General features: G+C 44.8%; 1 protein-coding gene across 1 annotated transcript in view; it reads right to left on the reverse strand.

Annotated features, from left to right (window-relative positions):
* LOC132871045 (protein shisa-8) overlaps window positions 1–24,940 on the reverse strand; it is an 88,720-nt gene that overhangs the window by 13,724 nt on the left and 50,056 nt on the right. Inside the window, exon 2 of the mRNA XM_060905199.1 lies at window positions 20,400–20,515. Within this exon, the coding sequence (XP_060761182.1) occupies window positions 20,400–20,515 (116 nt within the window). The remainder of the gene's footprint in view (window positions 1–20,399; window positions 20,516–24,940) is intronic.

The following is a 24,940-nucleotide window of genomic DNA, read 5'->3' on the forward strand; positions in this document are numbered from 1 at the left end:
GGTTATATTCTTGCAAGAGACCCATTCTGACAGCACTAATGAGGTGGAGTGGGGTGTTTGGTGGGAAGGGAACCATTTTTTAAGTCATGGATCGAACACTAGTGCAGGAGTAGCGATTCTCTTCGCAAAAAATATTAATGTCACAATGATTTCAGTAACAGAGCTTGTAAAGGGGAGGGTTTTAGTTGTTGAAGCCAAAATTCAGGGTACCTTGTTTCTTTTTTATAAATGTTTATGCACCTAATAATGGCCCAGAGTGCTCAAGTTTTACAAAAGATAGACACCACGCTGCAACAGTGCAGTAAAGATTGTTTTATGGTAATGGGGGTGGGGACTGGAACTGCACTACTGATTTTATTTTAGACAGAAATGGGGAGGAGCCACATCCCCAGTCTAGTCAGCTGCTTCACAGCCTCATAAAAAAGGCTAATTTAGTAGCTGTATGGAGAAGCAGAAATGTAAAATCAAGACAGTACACATGGGTAAAGGTGTCTGATGCTGTTTTTTCTGGTGCTAGACTAGACAGGATATATGTGAGCAGTTCATATAATAATAGAATAATCAATGCTTTTATATTCCCCAATGGTTTTACTGATCATCACATGATGACTGTTGACAGAAGCATGATTAAACTACCACACCCACAATATTATTGGCATTTTAATGTAAAACTGTGACTCGATATAGTGTTTTGTGAAAAGTTTATTTTATTTTGGAACCACTAGAAACAGAAGAAAAATAAATTCGAGAATCTGAGTCAATGGGGGGAGGTGTGGAAAACTCAAAAAAAAAAATTGGCCAGAATTATACTGCATGTGCTACTGTGAACATAAAAGCAACTATTCAGAGGTTGGAGAAGGCGATTTTGTACTTTGAAAGCAACTTAGAAAATCAAAACGCTCCAGAGGTGAGCAGGGCACTGCAGGAGAAGAAGGAAGACTTGAGTTTCTTTCTTCGGGAATGAGTGAAGGGGGCTCTGGTGAGAGCCAGAATGACTGCAGTGACAGACATGGACCCTCTCAGTGCTTTCTTTTTCCAACTTGAGTAGAAGGTGGCACAACAGAGACAAATGCTCCATCTTCATCGACCTGATGGGTCCCTGACAATGTACCCAGCTGAAATGAGGAAGCTGGCAGTGTCCTTCTATGCTGAGCTCTATGCAGCTGGTAATGGTGATGAAGAGAGCACAGCCCAGCTTCTTCAGGGACTACCAGAGCTCCTCCCAAGGCAGAAGGAGACCCTGGACATCAGCATCACATTCAGGGAACTTACACAAGCTGTTCAGCAGCAATCAGCAGGACGTGCACCTGAAATAGATGGACTGCCGGTTGAGTTCTACAAGCATTTCTGTGGAGTGCTGGGGGAGGACTATCACAACGTGATGAAGGACTGTGTGATGAGGAGGCTACTGCCTAGTACCAGCCGGCATGCTGTACTGTCACTGCTGCCGAAGAAAGGAGATCTGGGCTCACTCAAGAACTAGAGGTCCATTTCCCTTCTCTGCCTGGACTATAAGATTGTAGTAAAGTGTCTGGCAAATAGACTGAAAGTATTTTTAAGCACTCTGGTTCATAAGGATCAGTCATACTGTGTGCCCGACAGATCTATCATGGATAATTTGTTTTTAATCAGAGACATTATAGACATTGGAATCACAGGAAAATATAATGTGGGCCTTCTGTCACTAGATCAGGAAAAAGCTTTTGATTGGGTAGGACAGGACTACCTTTTTAATGCTCTTAAAAGAGTTGGGTTTGGGGAAACTTTTATTTCTTGGATCAAGCTCCTGTACACTGATGATTCAGTCATGGTGAAGGTGGGAGGTGGACTGAGCTGTCTGGTTCCAGTACAGAGGGGTATTAGACAGGGCTGTCTGCTCCCTGGACAGCTATATAGTTTCGCTATTGAACCTCTCAGCAGGCTGAGGAGAGAACTCAGTGGTTTTGGCATTTCAGGTGATCCCACAGGATAAAAATGTATATTGTCTACATATGCAGATGACGTTACAGATTTTATTACAAAACAGGAAGATGTAGCAGGAATTAATGTCAGTCTAGCAATATATGAGAGTGTGTCCTCAGCCAAAGTCAACTGGGGAAATAGTGAAGGACTCCTCATAGATAGGTGGGAGAACACTGGACCACCACGAATACCAGGAGGCTTACAATGGGGGAAAGGATGGGATGAAGTTCCTGGGCATGTTTTTAGGGACAGATTTTAAGAAAAAGAATTGGGAGGGCATGCTGGAGAAGGTGGTTGCCAAACTGTCAAAATGGAATTGGGTATCATCTCAGTTGTCCTATGGAGAAAGGTCTTGGTGACAAACAACCTGGCTGCCTCCACCCTATGGCACAAACTTAGCATCCTAGAACCACCTGTGGATCTCATACACAAAATGCAGAGGAGATTGGTGAACTTTTCTGGTCGGGCCAACACTGGACTAGGGCGCCAGTGCTCTATCTACCGGTACAAGAAGGGGAACAGGGCCTGATCAACATACACAGCCAGATCTCCACTTTCTGGCTGCAGGCAGCGCAGAAGCTGCTATACAATGAAGATGCGGTATGGAAAAAAAAACAGCAAGCACATTCCTGAGGAAAGTGGAGGGCTTGGCTACACTCAGCAGCTGCTCCTGTTGAACACACAGCAGATGGAGTTGGGGAGCCTTCCCAACTTCTAACAGTCAATGCTGCGAACATGGCAGCAGGTGTTTGCTGTTCATAGGAACCTCTCTCAGCCAGAGAAGTGGATTCTCAGAGAGCCTTTGTTGTATAATCTATGGATTCCATCAAGAATGCTGAACTCAGCAAGCATACAGGCATCTCTGTGGAGGAGTGGGTGCACGACACTGGACCAACTGAGAGAGGGCAATGGGTGGAAATCGGTGGTCTTCATAAAAAAAAGTCACTGGCTTACGGTCCCCTTGCCTAGTAGAAAAAAATCATCAATGAGCTCCAAGAGGTGCTGCCTGAGGGCTGCGGAGGAGCCTTAAGGAGGCCTGACACAGAGACAAGTGAGCACAACAACGATTGCCCACCCTTCACTGTTTTACCAGTTGTGGAACAACCACAAGAAGAGGATGGGGACATGCTCCTCTCTTATCAAACTCCAGTGCTGGGGAGCTTCAAGAGCCTCTCCAAGAAAGCAATCTGCACTACTTGTGTAAAAGTGACACACCAGGCAGCACTGAGAGGGCAGAAGGCCTCATGGTGGTCAGGTTTGTTTGGCCCAGACTTCTCCATGAAAGGACGCTGGCGAGCCCTGTACAAACCCCCACAGAGAAGCGAACTGGCGATCTACAGTGGGGAGTTATCCACAGAGCCATAGCTACAAATAGACATGTGGCACACCTGAATCCAGCAGTAGCGAGGAAGTGTTCCTTCTGTGGTCAGGATGAAGATGTAGAGCACCTGTTCCTGAACTGCAGCCAGGTAAAGAACTTGTTTAGACTGTTGAAGGTGTGGTTTAGGGACCTGGGGAGGAGTTCTTGCCCGAAATGTTTATAGGAGGGCCTAAATATAGTGTTGCCAAGAAGGGAAAAGTTTGTGTAGGATATTTATGTAATGTTGTGGACCAGTTTAAATAATATGTGTTTCCCCACGTACCTGTTAGCAGTGAACACTAGAGTGCGCATGCACATAAAAGACCACATTCTAGAATCAGTTACCAGTTCCATGTCACGAAGTCAGGCTGCATATCTGTAATGCTCTGAGATGATGACCAAGTAAAGTTCAACACGGAATCCTGAACCCAGTTTCTCATATCATTTATTCAACATGATATACAACATAGGCGGCACGGTGGTGTAGTGGTTAGCGCTGTCGCCTCACAGCAAGAAGGACCGGGTTCGAGCCCCATGGCCGGCGAGGGCCTTTCTGTGCGGAGTTTGCATGTTCTCCCCATGTCCGCGTGGGTTTCCTCCGGGTGCGCCGGTTTCCCCCACAGTCCAAAGACATGCAGGTTAGGTTAACTGGTGACTCTAAATTGACCGTGAATGTGAATGGTTGTCTGTGTCTATGTGTCAGCCCTGTGATGACCTGGTGACTTGTCCAGGGTGTACCCCGCCTTTTGCCCGTAGTCAGCTGGGATAGGCTCCAGTTTGCCTGTGACCCTGTAGAACAGGATAAAGCGGCTAGAGATAATGAGATGAGATGAGATATACAACATGGTGTCAGAAGATGTGGTTACTTCAGCTCTGCCAACGGTGTGGTAAGGTGAAAGTTTTCTCAGCGCCTTGTAGACATAGTAAGCAAGCAACCAGCTAGCGTTGTTCAGCTATCGTAGCAAAGTATAATCAACGTAATGTCAACGACCATGGCAGAAGGATTACATAGACCAGAACCATTGACCTTTAATGGAAACATTGCCGAGAAATGGTGTGTGTTTGAGCAGGAATACGACATATTCATTGCAGCTACTCATTCAGATAAGGACGCCAGAACCCGAGCGTTCATCCTGCTAAACTTAGCCGGCTCGGAAGCCATCGAGCGGGAATGTGCTTTTGTTTATGCACCCGCTGTGTACACGGGGGAAGGAGAGACTAGACGGCTCATGGCCAGAGCAGAATCGAGGGAAGATCCGGAATGCCTCAAATGAAAATTCCGCGAACTATGCAATCCTCAAATGAACATAACTATGGAAAGGCACAAGTTTAATACTAGAAACCAACGACCGGATGAAACAATAGAGTCGTATGTGAGTGACTTAAAAAACAAAGCAGTGAGCTGTAGATTTGACCAGCTCAAAGACGAGCTTATCAGAGACAGACTCATCTGTGGCATAACCAGCGACAGCATGAGAAAGCAACTGCTTCGTGACAGTGACTTAACATTAACCAAAGCAATTGAAATGTGCCAAATTTATGAACAGACAGATCAACACACAAAAGCTCTAGCAGCCCCAAAACAAGCAGCAGCAAATGTGGACAGTTTGCATCACAAAATTAAGAAAAGACAACCACAGAAATTTAAGACAAAGCCAAGCAATGAACAGAGTGCTACACAACCAAAGACTATAACTAACTGCAACAATTGTGGAGGCAACCATGAGGGCAAAAGAGATAAATGCCCTGCGTATGGCCAACAATGTCACAAATGCAAAAAACGCAATCACTTTCAGCATTGCTGCAGGTCATCACACACAAGTGGATTCAAAAAGAGATCAGTGAACCAGGTTGAGATGCAACTGCCCACTAGTGATGAGGAAATGTTCTATGTGAATGGAGTGGATGTAGACACTGTTGATTCCCGTCTTCTGCACAGGAATGACATATTCACCACAGTGCATGTCAATGGAAGACCAGTCGAGCTCAAAGTTGACACCGGTGCCAAGTGCAATGTCATGCCAGCTGACCTCTTGGCACAACTGGGACAAAGTGGACGGCTCCAGCCATCTCAGAGAACCAAACTGGTGGCATACGGAGGTGAGGAAATTCACACAACAGGTTCAGCTACACTCTCATGCTACTCTGCAGGCAAGGAATACCCCCTGCAATTCTACGTTGTAAAACAAGGCGTGCAACCTCTACTTGGCCTACCAGACTGTCTACGCTTAGACTTAATCACACTGAACAAAGAAGTCCATCACATAGACATTGGTGACAGAAAAGAATTCTCAAAGCAGATTTTCTCAGAGTATGCTGACCTCTTTGAAGACAAACTTGGCAAGCTCCCAGTCACCTACTCAATGAAAATAGACCCAGAGGTCCAGCCAGTTGTAAAGCCCGCACGCAAAATCCCAGTACCAATGCAAGACAAGGTTAAAGCAGAGTTAACCCGGATGGTCGATTTAGGCGTGATCACTCCTGTCACTGAGCCTACAGAATGGGTGTCGTCTATGGTGGCAACCCATAAGAAAAATTCAGATGACATTAGACTTTGTATCGATCCAAGGGATCTAAACAAGGCACTGAAACGTCCACATCACCCTATGCGCACCATAGAGGAAGTGGCTGCACAAGTGCCAAACTCAACAGTCTTCTCCATCCTAGATGTGAAATGCTCCTTTTGGCAGATAATGCTTGACCACAAGTCCTCCATGCTCACGACTTTCAGCTCTCCATTTGGCAGATTCCGATTTCTCAGAATGCCATATGGAATCAACTCAGCCAGCGAGGTGTTCCAGCGTGCCATGGAGCAGATCTTCACCGGGTACCCCTGCGCTGTGATCGTCGATGACATAATCATTGGTGGGAGAGATATGAAAGAGCATGAGGAGAACCTCAGAAAGGTACTTGACCGTGCGAGGGAAGTCAAACTGAGACTCAACCCCTCGAAGTGTAAATTCAGCTTGAAAGAAGTGTGCTATGTTGGACATGTGTTCACAAGCAAGGGATTGAAGCCTGATCCGGCCAAGACCAAGGCGATCAATGAAATGCCCATACCTGAGAATGTCACAGCCCTCCAGCGCTTCTTAGGTATGATTTATTACTTAGGAAAGTTCATTACCAACTTCAGTGAGCTCTCAGCCCCACTTCGTGAGCTGACATGCAAAGACATCCAATGGTGCTGGCTAAAGCAGCATCAAGATGCATTCGATGCTTTGAAAAAGAGCCTGACCAGTCCACCCACTCTTAGCTACTATGACGTCCGGAAACCTGTCACACTTATCTGTGATGCTTCGCAGTATGGACTCGGTGGAGCATGCCTTCAGGAAGGCACCCCGATCGCCTACTCCTCTCGTACCCTGACACAGACGGAGATGCGCTATGCGCAGATCGAGAAGGAGCTGCTTGCAGTCATCTTTGCATGCTCCAAATTCAACGACTACATCTACGGGAAGCAGATCCAGATTGAAACTGATCATTAGCCATTAGTCACAATTCTCAACAAGCCCATACACTCAGCTCCAGCCAGATTGCAGCGCATGATGCTGAGACTGCAAAAGTACAATTTTCAGATTGTGTACAAGAAAGGGTCACTGATGTATCTCGCTGACACTCTGTCGCGTGCTCCCACAACCTCGACAGATGAGCACAGCAATGAAACAGCAGACTACGAGGTCATGTTGATCCAGCACATCTCCTCCACAAGGCTGAATGAACTGAGAGAACATACTGCCTCTGATCCAGATCTACAGAAGCTGAGCACAGTCATCATGAGGGGCTGGCCTCGCAGACAAACTCAGCTGCCCGCAGAGATTCGTCAATACTACCCGTTTCGAGATGAACTCACCATTGAAGATGGTATCGTCGTGAAAGGCCCGAAGACAGTGATCCCCAAGTCATTGCAAAAGGACTACGTAGCTATTCTTCACAGAGGGCACCCAGGCACAGAATCCACCAAGCGCTGTGCTCGTGGCATAGTGTTCTGGCCCTCCATGACTGAAGACATCGAGCAGGAAACAACTGCATGTCCGGTATGCAACAGCACAAGGCCGCACCAACCCAAAGAGCCACTCAAGCCACATCCAGTGCCAGACTTACCTTGGTCAACCATCGCCACTGATATCTTCAAGTGGAATGGCAAACACTATCTAGTTGTAGTTGACTCGTACTCAGGTTGGTTTGAGATAGACTTGCTTCCTGACCTAACAACCAACACTGTCATCACAAAGCTCAAAAGACACTTTTCAGTTCACGGCTGCCTGCACAAAGTGCTGTCAGACAATGGCACCCAGTTTTCCAGCCAATGCTTCACAGACTTTGCCCTGGCCTGGGACTTCGTTCACGTAACAAGTAGCCCAGAATATCCACAGGCCAATGGTCTGGCTGAGTGTGCCATTCACAATGCCAAGCAGTTGATGGAAAAGTCAAAGAGAGATGGAACGGATGTCTTTCTAAATCTACTCAATCTTCGCAATGTGCCACGCGATCACACACCAGGCTCTCCAGCTGAAAGGCTGATGTCAAGGCAGACACGCACCACCCTTCCTGTGTGCAAACAACTGTTAGCCCCAACACCCAAAAGCAACACTGTTGTCAAGGCAAGCCTAGCACGTAAGCGCCATGCACAAAAGCAGTACTATGACAAGTCCAGCAGTCCCCTCCTTCCTCTACTGCCAGGTGAGGTAGTGAGAATGCAGACACGTCATGGACACGATCGCCTAGGGACTGTCAAGGAAGTCTGCAAGGAACCCAGATCGTACATCATCCAATCAGAAGGAGGTGAGTACAGGCGGAACCACAGGCATGTCCTCCCGGTCTCTGAACCATCTCCACAGTACAGAGATCTCTATGACGACTCTCCTGTGGACCAGCCATCACCCACCTGTCCTCAACAGCAGTCTCCGAGACCTGTGCAACACACTGAGGAACAGACACTTACCCGCACACACAATTCATCACAGGCTCCTGTCCAGTCTCCCCATCGCCCTGCAAGTAATACTTATGTCACATGCTCTGGGAGAGTTTGCAAGCCAAACCCCAAGTATGACCACTAGGAGATGGACTAAAAAAAATAAATAAATAAATAAATAAATTAATAAAGTGACGAAAAAAAAGTGATGTGAAAAAAAACTGATGTACACTGTATGCAATTTAATGACTTGAGGATGATTTAGGATTTGATGTTGACAAGGTGAAATTCTGACTATGATGTTATTACCAGTGAGACAGGTAAAGGTTTGAAACGAGTTAATGGCATTGTTAATAGTTAATTTTCAAGCTATAGTGGCATAGATTTGAATCATTTGTTTCTGCATTATACTGAATGTGTTATTTTCTGTTTACACAGCCTTAAGCTAAAGAAAGGGGATGTAGAACATTTATGTAATGCTGTGGACCAGTTTAAATAATATGTGTTTCCCCATGTACCTGTTAGCAGTGAACACTAGAGTGTGCATGCATGTAAAAGACCACATTCTAGAATCAGTTACCAGTTCCATGTCATGAAGTCAGGCTGCATATCTGTAATGCTCTGAGATGATGACCAAGTAAAGTTCAACACGAAATCCTGAACGCAGTTTCTCATATCATTTATTCAACATGATATACAACAGTTTGTTTACTGAATTTTTTTTATCAGGTTTGGGAAAATGGCTATCTGGAAAACCAGGGAAAATAATAACCTTGGGGCTGGTACAACAGATGTGGTGGGCGTGGTGAGGGGATGTTGGGAGCACGACTGAAGCTTGAATATTCTTATTATGATTTGATTAATGATGTTCAAAAGTTTTGTGCAATATGGGGAATATCTGGTGTCCTTTGTCAGATAAATGAGGATGGTCAGCTGATTTTTAATGGTTGGTAATGATTCTAATTCTTATGACGTACTGTTCTTATAGTTTTTAATTTTTTTGTCTTACTATTTATGCAAAATGTACAAAATAATTGTTTTTATGATTTTATTTTTACCTTTGATTTTATTGGGGCGGCACGGTGGTGTAGTGGTTAGCGCTGTCGCCTCACAGCAAGAAGGTCCGGGTTCGAGCCCCGTGGCCGGCGAGGGCCTTTCTGTGTGGAGTTTGCATGTTCTCCCCGTGTCCGCGTGGGTTTCCTCTGGGTGCTCTGGTTTCCCCCACAGTCCAAAGACATGCAGGTTAGGTTAACTGGTGACTCTAAATTGAGCGTAGGTGTGAATGTGAGTGTGAATGGTTGTCTGTGTCTATGTGTCAGCCCTGTGATGACCTGGCGACTTGTCCAGGGTGAACCCCGCCTTTCGCCCGTAGTCAGCTGGGATAGGCTCCAGCTTGCCTGCGACCCTGTAGAAGGATAAAGCGGCTAGAGATAATGAGATGAGATGAGATTTTATTGTTTTATCTTTAGTTATCTTTTATATTTGGGTGTTTGTCCTTTTTAGGATCTTTTAGAAACAGTATATATTTATTAACTTGTTAAATTATTTGCACATTATTTTAGTGATATTTATATATTGTTTCTGAAGTAGAGCTGTCTTCAATGATTGAATAAATATCTCTCTCTCTCTCTCTCTCTCTCTGTGTTGTCCAGCCATACGGTGGGCTCTCTGTAGGTTTTGGCTTTAGTTTTGGTTAATTATATTTTAATGAGCTGCAGCACTTCAGTGAGCCACTTCCTCTGAATCAGCGCAGTCACTGCAGGGATTCTTTCATATTCTGAATTAATTAGTTTGATAATAATTGCTGATCAAAGGTCCAAAGGTGATAGAGGCAAGAACCTTTAGCATCTCACCTGTCAGCCATTTAAAAAAAAAAAAAAAATCATGAGCTTAAAGTCAAACAAAACCCAAAAATAAATGGCGTTTGCTGATCAGGGCAAGGGCCCTGATGTGCCTCTGCACATTTAAATAAAAAATAAAGCTTTATAACAACAATTTATTCATTTTAAAAGTTATCATTTTGCTAAAAATAGGCTTCCCTAGCCGCAACTATTTGCACTGAATCCAGATATCCAGCTGTGATGTTAATGGCCCCCGAGAACACCGAGTTTACCTTTATTGCACAGAGCCATTAAAGAAAGGCTTCTAATTCTCAAAAAAAAAAAATCACCAAGCATCATATCTCTCTGTGTGTGTGTGTGTGTGTGTGTGTGTGTGTGTGTGTGTGTGTGTGTGTGTTACTGCTTCAGATGGGTTAAATACAGAGAAAGAACTTCACTCTGTAATGTTTATGTGATAAATAAAGGCTGAAAATCTAATCAGAAATTTTCTGTAACTGTGTGATTTTTATTGGCAACAAAATCTGTGAATCAACAAACTTCACGTTTATGAAATTTAAATCTCACTCAGCTTGATAACGCATGCGCACTACACAGATATTAGTAAACAATCCCGTTGCCATAGCAATGTGATTCTTGCAGTCTAAATAGATCGCTTTTCTCAGTAAATAAAAACAAACAAAAGCATGTCACACAAAATGATCAATGATCAGATTATTTTACACCCAAACGCCTGACACTTGGCATCTTCAGGGTTGTTTACAGCAGTTTTGAAGCGATGTGTCTGTGAGTTCCACTCGCCAAGGTAAGTGATGTCAAATGTAGGTGATGTCATGATTTGTACTCAGAGAGTGATATCTGAACCTCAGAGATAGTGAGATGTTGGCGCCCAGGGACATTGTTTTTCTTTTAAAATAAAATCTGTACACAGTATACAGGTAGAAATATGAACAGGTGAACATTCAAACATGTCCTGTATGGAGACTTTCAGTGTAAAGGAAATTATTTTTGGGATTTGTTTGGCTTTAATGAAAGCTGAGGTTCCAGTGTTTGAGTCTATGTTTAGTGCCAGGTGCAAAAACTGGTGTTCAAGAGGCATTACAACATGGGATCACAAGAGAAACTCAAACTCTCCTCTTTTCATTCATTCATCTTACAAATTAATATGAGAAATACCGAAGACGGGTTTTGTGTGCTAATATTTTGAAATGTTAGTGCGAGTCATATTCAGAAGATTCACATTTAATCTACCTCTCCTGTACCAGGTTCTCTCAAATTGTATACTTATGGATTATTCTAAGGCCCCTGTCACACTTATTCGGAATTAGCAGGAATCAAGCAGAACCAGCGGAATGAAAAAATTTTCAAAATTCGTGCCACATTTGGGCGAGAAATTCAAACTGACCAAAATTCTTACAGCTTTGTAAGAATGCTGTTCGAATACTTAGGATGTGCTTCAAACCTGCCTCGAATGATTCTTGCACATTCCGGGTGTATTAGCTTTCGAATGCAGTTGAAATCTAGTTGGAACACAGTAGGAATACCTAGAATGTGGTTAGAATGCAGTAAGAATATTAAGAATGCACTTCAAATGCCGTACGAGTGCAGTTCGATTGCTGCCTGAATACCACCCAAAGTCTGGTCGGAAGGTGCCTCGAATGCTGTACAAATTCACCTCAAATGCAGTCAGAACGCTCCTGGAATAGCCACCGAATATGTTTCAAATGTCTAAGAATTCAAAGAGAATGCAGCTCGAATACTTAGCATGTACTTCGAATGTGCTTAGAATGTAACACGAATGTCCTGAGTGTACCAAGAATGCCACCGGAATGGTCCCCGATGGGGTATAAAACACTGCCGAATCTAGCATTTTCATCAGTCTCAGCCCAGACACCATAGAGTAAGGACGCCCTGGACCATGTTGCTTTGCTCCAGATTGCTGTCCTCCAGCAAGACCTGCTTGAAAGAGATGTGGAGGAGGCTAGGAGAAGCAACATTAGGAGGAGAAATCCCAGAAGGTATCAGACCTGACCATGGCCATGGCCAGTGGTGGAGTTCTTGACCTTGGCTCCATTCTTCCTTGGCAGCATGATGTGAGAAACTTTTAAAACTTTTTAAACTTTTTAAAACAATGGACAAATGGTTGATGTTGAGCAGGCGACTCCTCAATGCAGACTGAAGTTCCAGCAGCAGTTAACCGCATTTTTATGCAATTTGGGTAGTGTTCTGAATTACAGCTGGACTCATTCGAGGGCCAATTGGGATGTTCCGACTATATTCAAGATGTATTTGAGCGGCAATCAAAATATTCAGATGGCATTCGAAGTGCATTCCAGCTGAACTATTTTAATATCGAAATAGATTCCAGCAGCAATTGAGATGCACTCGAGGTGCATTCCGGCTCATTCGAGGCACATTTGGGGTATTCTGGCAGGATTTGAAGTGGCTTGCCATTTCGATTTTTCCCTCAAACGCAATCAGAATGTTTCGAATGCTGTTGAAATGCCATAAGAATACTTAGAATGTAGTCAGAATGCAGTTAGAATACACTTCAAATGCTGTTCGATATTCCTCCTCTTCGAACGCACCTCGAATGTTTTGAGCATGAGCAAAACATTCGGGCCGGCCACAAGAATGGGCCCGAATGTTTGGAATGCATTCGGAATGCAGTCAGAATTTTTATAATACACTTCAAATATCCCAGAATATACGAAGAATTTTCATTCCGACGGCATTCCAGCTCATTCCGCCTCTAGTGTGAATATCCTATAACATTAACCCATTTTTCAATTAGCGTTTGAATTTTTAAAACTTGTGTTGCCTTCAGACCCACTGAAAGATTTCCATTTTATGAACCAGCAGATGCGAGTAAATACTTTAGATTTGAGACTGAAATCACCACAGCAGTTAAGGGATGTTTGGCTCTTATGTGTATGTTGTTTTTACACCTTTCAGATGCCATAAGATATGCAGGAAGTGTGTGAATAATAATGCTGCTCACAGTAGCACTGCTTCTGCACTTTCATCTAAAGTTATGTCTCAGGTATAAACCAAAGTCCTTGACGACACTGTCGTGTGCACAGCGGAACTGGCGATGAATGCCAATTCCCACCCTCCATCACAAACTACAAGCATGGCCTCCTTGGACTCCAGCTCCCAGCACGCACATGCACACACACACGCATGCAATACACAAACATGTGCACATGCATACATGCTCACGTGCACACACATGCACAACACACACACATGTGCACATGCATACCTGCTCACACACACACACACACACACAGGCCCGCCGACAGGGGGGGACAAACGGATATGTTGTCCCGGGCCCAGGAATGGGGAGGGCCCAGAACTGGGCTCTCATGAAGTTGCGATTAAATTATTTTATTTCATTTCAAAATGTGTTGATTTGGGGGGGAAATGTGCTATATTTGCATTCAATAAATGATTTCTAGATCTTTTGCCTTTATTGTCTTTGAAAAAGGCGTCAAGAACCCCCTACCATCCCTAATGCAAAAATGGTTTGGTCTGACTCTTTGATTAAGGGCAAAAAAACGACATCGTTCGATCATAGCGCTTCGACAATCAGCGTGTGTGCCATTTGCCAACATGCACAAGTCAGGAGCACAGAAAAGAAAAGAGAAAAAGAGAGGAAGAAACCAAGAGACTCAGGAGCTCACTGCATAAATATTTTAAAAAAGATTCGGATGATGCAGCAGGTACTAGCAAAGGCAGTGGGCAGCTGAGCCAGGTAAGACACAGCCAACTTTTTCCAGCCCCGTAAAGTAACCCCAACCAAGGCACGCGCGGCACGCAATTCATGTTACAAACGAGGGGAGAGAGCAAGTCACACTGAACACCATATCAAACGCACAGGGCATTGAATCATTTCATAACCACAACGGCTTAATAACATTGTGTTTCATATATCTGATTGAAGCTAAGAATATTCGCATTAGCCCGCAATCATATCCCGCCGTTTCTCGAGCGGCGTGTTCTTCTCTGCTTTTCACACTGGACAGTACACACGCACAGTATACTATGTTCGCCCCCAGCCCTGCCCGAAATCCCCCGTCCATCGCTGCTCCTTCAAGAGCACCCCAATTGCGTGATTATAGTAGACTATCCACGAGTTTAGGAAGGCATTGTGGGGGCTGTCGCATGCAGGCTTGGGGCGTAACGGAATACATTTAATGGCGTTCGGTTAAAGGATACAAAATAACAGTAACCGCTTATTCCATTACAGTACAGGGGGGAAAGATTCAGTGAAATTGGGGATTACTTCACAGGATCACAATGTGTGTGAGGTTGCTGGTTTTGGGCTTTTTTTGTTAAAATGTTAAAACTGTAAAAATGTTGAAATGCTAAAATGAAATGGTTGTTGACTGGTTGAATGGTTTTTGAATACCTGTCATTTAAGGGTTGGAGTGAGTAGAGACTGGGATAAGAGAGGTGGGGGTGTGTGTGGGGGGGGGGTGGGTTGGCCCGGGGGGGGGGGGGGGGGGGGGGGGGCATTCAGAGCATTTTGTCCCGGGCCCAGCCAAAGCTGTCAGTGGCCCTGCACACACACACCTCATGTTCAGTCACCCAGTTTCCGATCACGCAATCCTGGACTCAGTCGACACTCACCTCTATAAAGTCCCCTTGTCAGTTCTGACCTTCTTTGCAAGTTTTAACCCTCATATTTGTCTCCCATTTTTGGATTGTTTGCTTCCTGCCCCATTGTAAATAAACACATACTTTTCATTTGCATTGCCTCCATCTCATCACAGTCAGGCTGCTTTACACTGCCTTGTTGTGGATTATTTTCCTATAACAGCACGACACTTCCCCTGAAGAGAGTCTGTGCAGGGAATATTCCTTTGGTTTTTAATCACTTATGTTATACGTACATATGTCATGGACATAATAAAATGTTCCAATGTTACATTATCAGCACAGGGTGATGATCAAAGTGTGAGGTTGTGGAAAACCCTTTCATGCATTAATTACGAGACAAATTATACAGATTTTAAAGACTGTTTTTATTTATCAAAATTGTGCTAAAATTGAAATCCATTTTAATGTTTTTTTTTACTAAATTCTGTTTTATTTGAAAGCTTTTAACTGTGTACGTATGTGTACACCATGCAACAAAGGAGTAAAAAGGTGTATAAAGTAACCGCTGTATTTTTATATTATGTATTTTTATGTTATGGCTTGCTTTGTTTCTATGCTCAATCATTTAAAACAATATAACAAAACATATTTTAGAAACAACAGAGAGGAAAAATCTTACAATATTTATAACTGTGGTGAATTGCATGCAGAAATCTTGCAAAAATGTACATTCAGTGCTGAGATAAAATAACTGTTTAATCTTTTTTCTTAGTTCTGTCATCTCAGTTATAAAAATAACAACAGCATCCAAAATGTAACAAAAAGCAGAGTACAAATATTTGAAACTGATTTCTTAGTTGCAGGCAAATGTATGTGAGAAATTATTCTTATTTCGTGTAAAAGCCTTTGAAGCAGTCAGGACAGAGGGCGACGTGACCCTGGACACATATGGATCTGGTCTATTCTTAACGCACCTCATGGTGTTCCTGGAGACTGTACTTCTTGGCCAGTGTTGCCCAATGCCATATGGCATTGCATGGGCAGTATTCACCTGGTTCCTTCTCTTGGGAGTCTGGGTCTGACTTGGCCTCCCCCACGATGTCTTTTCATGAACCCATTATTGATCAGAGCTTGGGCAGTGGATGCTTTGAAATGCAACAAGTTGCAGTTATTTGCCTCTGAGTTTCTCATCAGGAAAAGGCACCATGCATTCACACACTACATCCAAGAAGTGGAAGAAAATTTGCATGTACCACCTTTTATTCCAACTTCTGTGTGTATCTGTTGCCAGGCACTGATCCACCAAATTCACCCCACTCATATGGCTGTTGTATGAGGATATTGCACAAGGTCAAGGTCTTTGAGTCACTGCAGACTCCTTTTTGCACCATCTTTTTACATGATCTTCTGGATGTTTACCAGCACAAGTTGAGGTCATATGGATGACTGATCAATCAAGTCAACATGTCACAGTTATGTTTTTGGCAGTGGTGGCCACAGGTGAGGATCCTCTTCCTTCCCTTTTCAGGTCCTGGAGTGTCATGAGTTTGACTTCTGCTCCCCATAGGCAGTTGATGTGGCAGGTACCTGTTGACTCAATCCCATACTCATGCAACTTCTCATCTAAAGGTATAGAGCTGAAGTAATTGTCAGAGAACACCTTGTGCCCATCATTGCATATATCACTGCACAGACAAACCACAACCTCTGCTGCCATGCTCAACTCCCCTACATTACCGCTTCCTTTGCTGGCATCCTGCTATGGCTCAAACTTGGACATACAAGTCAAGTCAAGTTTATTTTTATAGAGCTTTTAACAATAAACATTGTCACAAAGCAGCTTTACAGAATTTGAATGACTTTAAACATGAGCTAATTTTATCCCTAATCTATCCCCAATGAGCAAGCCTGTGGCAACAATGGCAAGAAAAAATCTCCCTCAGATGACATGAGGAAGAAACCTTGAGAGGAACCAGACTCAAAAGGGAACCCATCCTCATCTGGGCAACAACAGACAACATGATTATAACGTTAACAGTTTTAACATGAAGTCAGTTTTGTTGATGTTATAAACTCTTCATTGATGGAAACTTGAGTGCAAAACTGTTCATGACAACTGCAGTCCTAAAGTTAGCAAGTCAACTATTGTCCTCAGCCATAAAAGCATTACTGTAAGTGTCCAGAGCATCTTCCCAAGTGTGATTTTCAACTGTCCATATGGGGTCGTCCTCCACAGGAGCGATGTGATGAGACTCCGACCAGACATAGGGCATCAGGATGGATCAGGCAGGTCCAAGGAGCAGAAGAGGTCAGCATCTCGATCCCAGGATTAACATGTAACTCAATAATACAGCAAAAGGTACCAGCTCTGACCCATACTGTAAAACCCCAAGGCTTTGTTTTTTTGGTATTTACTGCTTGCTGGAGTGTTTGCCTTTGAAAGGGATGATTTGTTCATCCACAGCATGGCACTCACTGATGTCACTTGCAGTTCCCTCCAGGATTTTCTCAACTACTCTGTACTGAGTTGTTGATCGACACAATCCCTGTTTGAAAGGCAACATGCAATTTGTCTCCGTATATATGTGTAAAGTTGAAACTTAACAAAACAATGTATAACTGTATTTATTTATTGAGTGATTGGCTGTTTAAATAAAAGTTAATTTAAATAATCTTTGAAGAAAGAAAACAGAGATAATTGCAGTTTACACAAACCACAATTTATATAATCTCATTCCACTGTTGCATGACATCCACAAACGTGGACAGCTGCTTTTTGAGATAAAAAGACTATGTTTTACTTAAAAATTTGAGTTACAAAACAAAAACATGTTAATCATCATTTCCTGTGCATACTAATATATTTTTTTTACTTGAGTTGACCTTTTTGAAAAAGTTTTACAGACATGCCTGAAGCATTTTGTTTGTGGCAAACATCAAGTTCAAGTTCAATTTATTTCTTTGTCCCAAATGGGCAATTTGGTCATCGTCGGCCATCTTGAATCGAGGGTGTCAAAGAAGAAACCATTTAAGGAATAAAAGATAATAACTACTGTTGCAACATTGCGATGGATCTACTAATATTGCACCACATGGTTTGGAGAACATTATCATGATACACCAACCAAAAATTAAGTTAAATTAACTGTCCACATTTGTGGACACCATGCATGAAAGGGTAAATGTCCATTTGGGGTTGTGTGTCCAAAAAGAACCCCAAAATTGCCTTTTTTTAGGGTTAAAACACAGTCTTCATTGTAATCAGACCTGTTGCAGGTCTTTGTGTTGGAGTGTTCATCTGGTGTTATTTTAGTGTGAGTGCATGCTGCAGGAGATATGGATGTTAAAGCAGATATGCAGAACCTTTATTTTTAAATAAATTTTTGAGTGGGTAGTATCTCCATCCTTGAGTCTTGTATGCTGCATAAATGGGAATAAAAAATATATATTTTTGAGAGTTAAAATCGACCACAAAATTGAGCTGCCCCGCTGAGCCAGCCAGCCCTGAGTGCGTGACATCACAGCAGGAACCAGTTTTAAGGCCGAGTCCTTTTACAGCTATAGACCAAAGTCATATAAATAAAAATTTATGGTGAAAGTAAGAAATACCATTACCAACTTGCTCAACTAAGACTGATTTGACTTCACTGATTGTGGGTTGACTCTCATTAAAACAGGATGGGTGTTATAACTTATGCAACATACATGTACATGCATGCATTTTCACTGATAAAACATAAAAGGCTCATTAAATAATCAGATGAACTGAGACAATCACATTCTGAAGCAAATTAAATAATCTTATACCAGTAACTTAAATACACAATACAAGTTACATATATTAATCTAAATGCAGGTAAACAATGTGGTTTTTTTTATCCAAATGAGAGTTGGAGCTTACCCGTCTGTGTTCTCGCTTCTTGTGGCCGATTGTTTTTGAAACAATCTGACTTTGTTGTTCGTTCAGTTCTCCGTTCATTCACTTCTTTCATGTAAGGGCAAGATGGCAGCAATATCCAGTTTAGAAATAAGACAGCTGCTCCACTCATTCACTTTTCTTCATACTGTGTATTCCGCCATTAGTGCTGGGCTCAGGCAATTACTAAAACCCTGTGTAAAACACTGCCCGAGTGATATGTCCCGTCCCATTCCATTCCGGGTTTTAGCAACAACCCTCGGCTCGCTCTGGGAGCACTGGTGCAACTGAACTCACTTTCCTTTTAAATAAATAAATAAATAAATCCTCATGTTGTCTGAGGGAGTTTTTCCTTGCCACCATCACCACAGGCTTGCTCATTGGGGATAGATTAGGGATCAAATTAGCTCATGTTTTAAGTCGTTCAAATTCTGTAAAGCTGTTTTGCGACAATGTTTATTGTTAAAAGCGCTATACAAATAAACTTGACTTGACTTAAATACTTTCCGTTTATTGTAGCTTTCTTTTTCCTTTAATTGTTGGTACTGCACCCTCTTTCAATACGGGCTTATAGCCAACGCTCCTCAACAGATCAGAGGTCTTGTATGAGTCCAGTAAAATGTGCAGAGCAGAGGAGAAATCACTTCATAGCCGCCCAATGTGCCCATGAACTTCTCGCAAAATATGTCCAAATCTTTGCAGTTTGAACATTCTTGGGCCATGAATGCAACGTAAATCCAGCTTCTGTCATGTTGCTGTACTGGCCAGCAACACATCTACATGACATGGCGATAAATTTTCTCAAAATGGAAGCTTGAAGTTGCAGTCAGCTCTGTGTTTTAGTACAGTATAGCGGAAATGGCGATGAGACCAATAGCCTTCCTGCGGTGTCATCACAGATGTCAAGGTCATTCACTCAGACCGCTACCTATATGAATCATTTTAATCATAAAAATTACTATATTGGATTTATTGTTAATGCTTAAAACAATTCCTATGCCATTCTTGAGGTCTCAAGGCATTTATAAGCAAAAAGTGAGGCCATGGTTCTGTGTATCTCCTTTAAAGTGGTAGGCATGTTGTGTAAATCAAATAGTGCTAACTCCCAAAAATCCATTTTAATTCCATCTTGTAATGCAACAAAACAGGACAAACACCAAGGGGGATGAATACTTTTGCAAGACACTGTATATCAAGCTGCAGGAGGGGGTAATATTCTGAGGAAAAACTGGTAACTTCCAAAGTTAAAGGCATAAATTTACAAGAAAAGCCTCAGAGATTCTCTGGAATTAAAGTAGAACATTTACAAGAAAAGAAACTTGGAGAATAGGGTTGGGTTTTGTTGTTTTCTTAAAGAAAAAATCACTTCAGTTTGCAAAGTTGGACCAACATCATCACACCACAGCTGAGCTGAGAGTCATAAGAAATGAAGTCTCTCTTCCTCAATCACACAATATTAAAGAATAAAGATCCAAGAGATTTTTCACTACATTTCCCAGAATGCTCTACAACCGTGTATTTGATCTGCCTTCCAGATTCCCAGGAAAATCGGAGTTGTAGTCAGCTCTGTGTTTTAGTGTAGCGGAAATGACAATGAGACCGATAGACTTCCTGTGGTGACGTTACGGACGTCAAGGTCATTCACTCAGACCGCTACCTATATAAATCACTTTAATCATAAAATTTACTATATTAGATTTATTGTTAATGCTTAAAACTATTCCTGTGCCATTCTTGAGGTCTCAAGGCATTTATAAACAAAAGTGAGGCCATGGCTCAGCGTATATGCTTTAAGTTTTTGCTCACCATTATTAGTCCTTATCAGGTGTCCAGAAATTCCATTAGATCCGACTGGATGATGCCCCACCCCTCTGACCATGCACTCCGCCTCACCTGGCAGCTTCCGCCGCTCTGTCAATGTTCTGGAGAGAGAAAATTTAGAACATCAATAATCACTGAGGTTGTTACTGTTGTAGTTATATTTATGATTATATTTAAACACTACAGGAACATTGTAATTATGCTTGGCATCTTTAAAGGAAATCCTATTTTTCTGTCATCCATATTCTGAAAAACAATCCAAAATCATTATATAGGTAAACAAGGAAAGCACCAAGCTGATTAAAATAGATTAACAAACTAAATATGCACAAGACTTCGATAACATTCAGAAGTTTTAAATTAATGAAAAAAACTAATGAGATGGAACAAGGTAGAGATGAATATGATTAAAATATTAATCAGTCACAGGAAGAGGAAAAAAATGATAAAACAAGTTATACACTGTGGCAGCGGGGGCATGGCCAAGCATCGGTCTGTGACCGGAGGGCGGAGTCAGGGAAGGTAAGTGGCAGAATCACTACACCTGACGTTAATTAATGTGTTTGTGTGTCTTCCCTAGTGACCGCGCCCTATTTAAGGAGAGAGAGCGAGAGCAGAGGGAGCTCTCTCCCCAAACAGATGGCTGATGTGTGTGCGCATGTCTGAGTGTGTGCATGTGTCTGAGAGAGTAAATATAGAAGCTAAAAAGCTAAAATAAAGAGTTTTATGAACTCAGTTCTGGCCTGCCATCTTTCTGTGCTCCACCCACTTACACGAACTGCCACAGTGGTGCTGAAACCCAGGAACGAGCACAGAAGAGAACAGCTCCATGGAGTCCTCCCCCTTCGCCGACCTGATCCACGCCCTCACCACGGCCCAACAGAGCCAGCACCAGGCGCTGCTCACCCTCCGAAAGGAGCAAGAACAACGGTTCGAGGCCCTGGTGCTGGCGCAACAGGAAGATCATCAGGCGTTCCGGCACCTCCTTGCGTCAGCGGGGTCCAGCATCCACACCGCCGCGGGCCCTTCCCCCCTCACCCTCACAAAGATGGGCCCGCAGGATGACCCCGAGGCATTCCTCATGCTCTTTGAGCAGGTAGCAGAGACCTCGGGGTGGCCGGTGGAACAGCGCGCGGCGCGCCTCCTCCCCCTGCTAACGGGAGAGGCGCAGCTGGCTGCGCTACAGCTCCCCGCCGACCGCTGGCTGGCCTACGCGGACTTTCGCCGGGCCGTCCTCCAGCGGGTGGGACGCACCCCTGAGCAACAACGTCAGCGTTTCCACGCTTTGCGCTTGGAGGAAGTCGGCCGACCATTCGCGTTTGGCCAGCAACTCCGGGACGCCTGCTGGCAGTGGTTGAGGGCCGACAACCGCGACGCCAGGGGACTCATCGACCAGGTGGTACTGGAGCAGTTCATCGCACGCTTACCAGCGGGAACCGCAGAGTGGCTCCAGTGCCACCACCTGGCGTCGCTGGATCAGGCAATCGAGCTGGCGGAGGACCATTTGGCGGCTGTCCCGACGGCAGGACAGCAGATAACTTCTTCTCTTCTCTCCTCTCTCTCTCTCTCTCTCTCTCTCCCCTCTTTCTGTGTCTCCTCCTCGCCCCATTCCCCCACCGCGGAGGCGGGGGCCGGTGCCACCTCAGCCGGCCCACCGCACCCGTGGTGCCCTCCCGTGTCTACCTTCTGTGTCTGTCTCTCCCCCCCTCTCAGGTGAGTGAGCCCCAGAGCACTAGTGCAGAGAGGAAGCCCGGGCCGGTTTGCTGGCACTGCGGGGAGCTGGGCCACCTCCAACAGCAGTGCTCGGTAATGGAGGTGGGCGCGGTGGTTCGGATCCCCGACGCGCCAGGAGCCGCCCTCGATCGGGCCGGAGCATATCGCATACCGGTGAGTATCCAAGGGGATACATATCAGGCGTTGGTGGATTCTGGCTGTAATCAGACCTCAATCCACCAAAGCCTGGTGCAAGACGAGGCATTGGGGGGTGCACAGGGGGTGAAGGTGTTGTGTGTGCACGGGGATGTTCACAGCTACCCTTTGGTGTCGGTCCACATTTTTTTCAGAGGGGAAAACTTTAGAGTAAAGGCGGCGGTTAATCCTCGCCTCACCCACTCGATAATTTTGGGGACTGATTGGCCGGGATTTTGGGATTTAATGACACATTTAGTGAAGAGTGGGTCCTGCCATCAGTTAACAGGGGGAGGTCCCGGTGTCGCGTTGGCGGGAGCAGCTGTCACAGAGCCGTATATGTCAGCTCCGCATCAGAGTGAGGAGCCGCCGGCTCCTCCTCTCTGTTGGAGAATCCCTCATGGATTTTCCATTAGAGCAGTCACGAGACGAGACTCTGCGGCATGCGTTTGACCAAGTGAGAGTAATCGATCGTCAAATGCTCCAGCCAAACGCCACCCCGTCCTTCCCCTGCTTCGCGATTATGAAGGATAGATTATACCGAGTGACGCAGGACACTCAGACTAAAGAGCGAGTCACGCAGCTTTTAATTCCGAACAGCCGCCGGGAATTGGTATTCCAGGCGGCTCACTTTAATCCCATGGCTGGACACTTAGGGCAGGATAAAACACTAGCCCGAATAATGGCCCAGTTCTATTGACCAGGGATTTGCGGCGATGTCTGTAGGTGGTGCACGGCGTGCCGCAAATGCCAGTTAGTAAATCCAGCGGCCATCCCAAAAGCGCCTTTGCACCCTCTACCGTTAATCAAGACCCCGTTCGAAAGGATTGGGATGGATCTCGTTGGGCCATTAGATTGGTCAACACGAGGGTACCGCTTTATATTAGTTCTGGTGGACTATGCAATGCAATACCTGGAAGCAGTGCCTCTTCGCAATATCTCAGCACGCAGTATTGCAGAGGCACTCTTCCGCGTTATCTCCCGAGTTGGAATCCTGAAAGAGATCCTGACTGACCAAGGCACCTCGTTTATGTCACGTACACTGAACGAACTGTATGGGTTGTTGGGTATTAAACCGATCCGCACCAGCGTGTATCACCCACAAATGGACGGTTTAGTTGAACGGTTCAATCGCACCCTCAAGAACATAATTAAAAAATTTGTAAGTGAGGACACACGTAATTGGGAAAAATGACTCGAACGCTTGCTCTTTGCAGTGCAAGAGGTCCCCCAAGCCTCCATGGGGTTCTCCCCGTTTTAATTGTTATACGGGCGTAAGCTGAGCGGCATTCTAGATGTGCTGCGGGAAAATTGGGAGGAGGGACCTTCACCAAGTAAAAATGAAATCCAATACGTTATTGACCTGCGCGCAAAACTCCACACACTCACGCACCTAACTCAGGAGAATTTGCGGCAGGCCCAAGAATGACAGACCCGCCTGTACGACAAGGGTACATGCCTTAGGGAGTTCGCACCAGGAGATAAAGTTCTTGTACTGTTGCCCACATCGAGCTCCAAATTGGTCGCCAAGTGGCAAGGACCCTTTGAGGTCACACGGCAAGTCGGGGACGTTGACTATGAGGTGAGGTGAACGGATAGGGGTGGGGTGCTACAGATTTACCACCTCAACCTGCTCAAACTCTGGAACGAGGAGGTCCCCGTGGCGTTGGTGTCGGTGGTTCCGGAGAAGGCGGAGCTGGGGCCGGAGGTTCAAAAGGGAACATTGGCATCACATACCTCTCCGGTCCCCTGTGGAGACCACCTCTCCCCGACCCAACTCGCGGAGGTTGCCCAGTTGCAGACCGAGTTTTCGGACGTGTTCTCGCCCCTGCCCAGCCGCACCAACCTCATAGAGCACCACATTGAGACGCCCCTGGGGGTGGTAGTGCGTAGCCGCCCATACAGGTTACCCGAGCACAAGAAAAAAGTGGTTCGGGAAGAACTCGAGGCCATGCTCAAAATGGGCATCGTCGAGGAGTCCCACAGTGACTGGAGCAGCCGGTGGTCTTGGTACCCAAGGCCGACGGGTCGGTCCGGTTCTGTGTAGACTATAGAAAAGTCAACGTGGTGTCTAAATTCGATGCGTACCCAATGCCTTGTATTGATGAGTTGCTCGATCGGCTAGGCATGGCTCGTTTTTACTCGACACTGGATTTAACAAAGGGTTATTGGCAGATCCCCTTGACTCCACTATCCCGGGAAAAAACGGCCTTTTCCACACCGTTCGGCTTACACCAATTCGTCACACTTCCTTTTGGGCTGTTTGGGGTGCCCGCTACATTTCAGCGGCTGATGGACAGGGTCCTCCGCCCCCATGCCACCTATGCGACCGCCTACCTCGACGACATTATTATCTATAGTAATGACTGGCCGAGGCACCTCGAACATCTGAGGGCCGTCCTTAGGTCGCTGAGGCGAGCGGGTCTCACAGCCAACCCGAAGAAGTGTGCAATTGGGCGGGTGGAAGTACGGTATCTGGGCTTCCACTTGGGCAATGGGCAGGTGCGTCCCCAAATTAACAAGACAGCAGCAATTGCGGCCTGCCCGAGGCCCAAGACCAAAAAGGGGGTGAGACAGTTCCTGGGGCTGGCTGGCTATTATCATAGGTTTATGCCTAA

Source organism: Neoarius graeffei, chromosome 22 (genome assembly GCF_027579695.1).
Source record: "Neoarius graeffei isolate fNeoGra1 chromosome 22, fNeoGra1.pri, whole genome shotgun sequence".
NCBI lineage: Eukaryota > Metazoa > Chordata > Actinopteri > Siluriformes > Ariidae > Neoarius > Neoarius graeffei.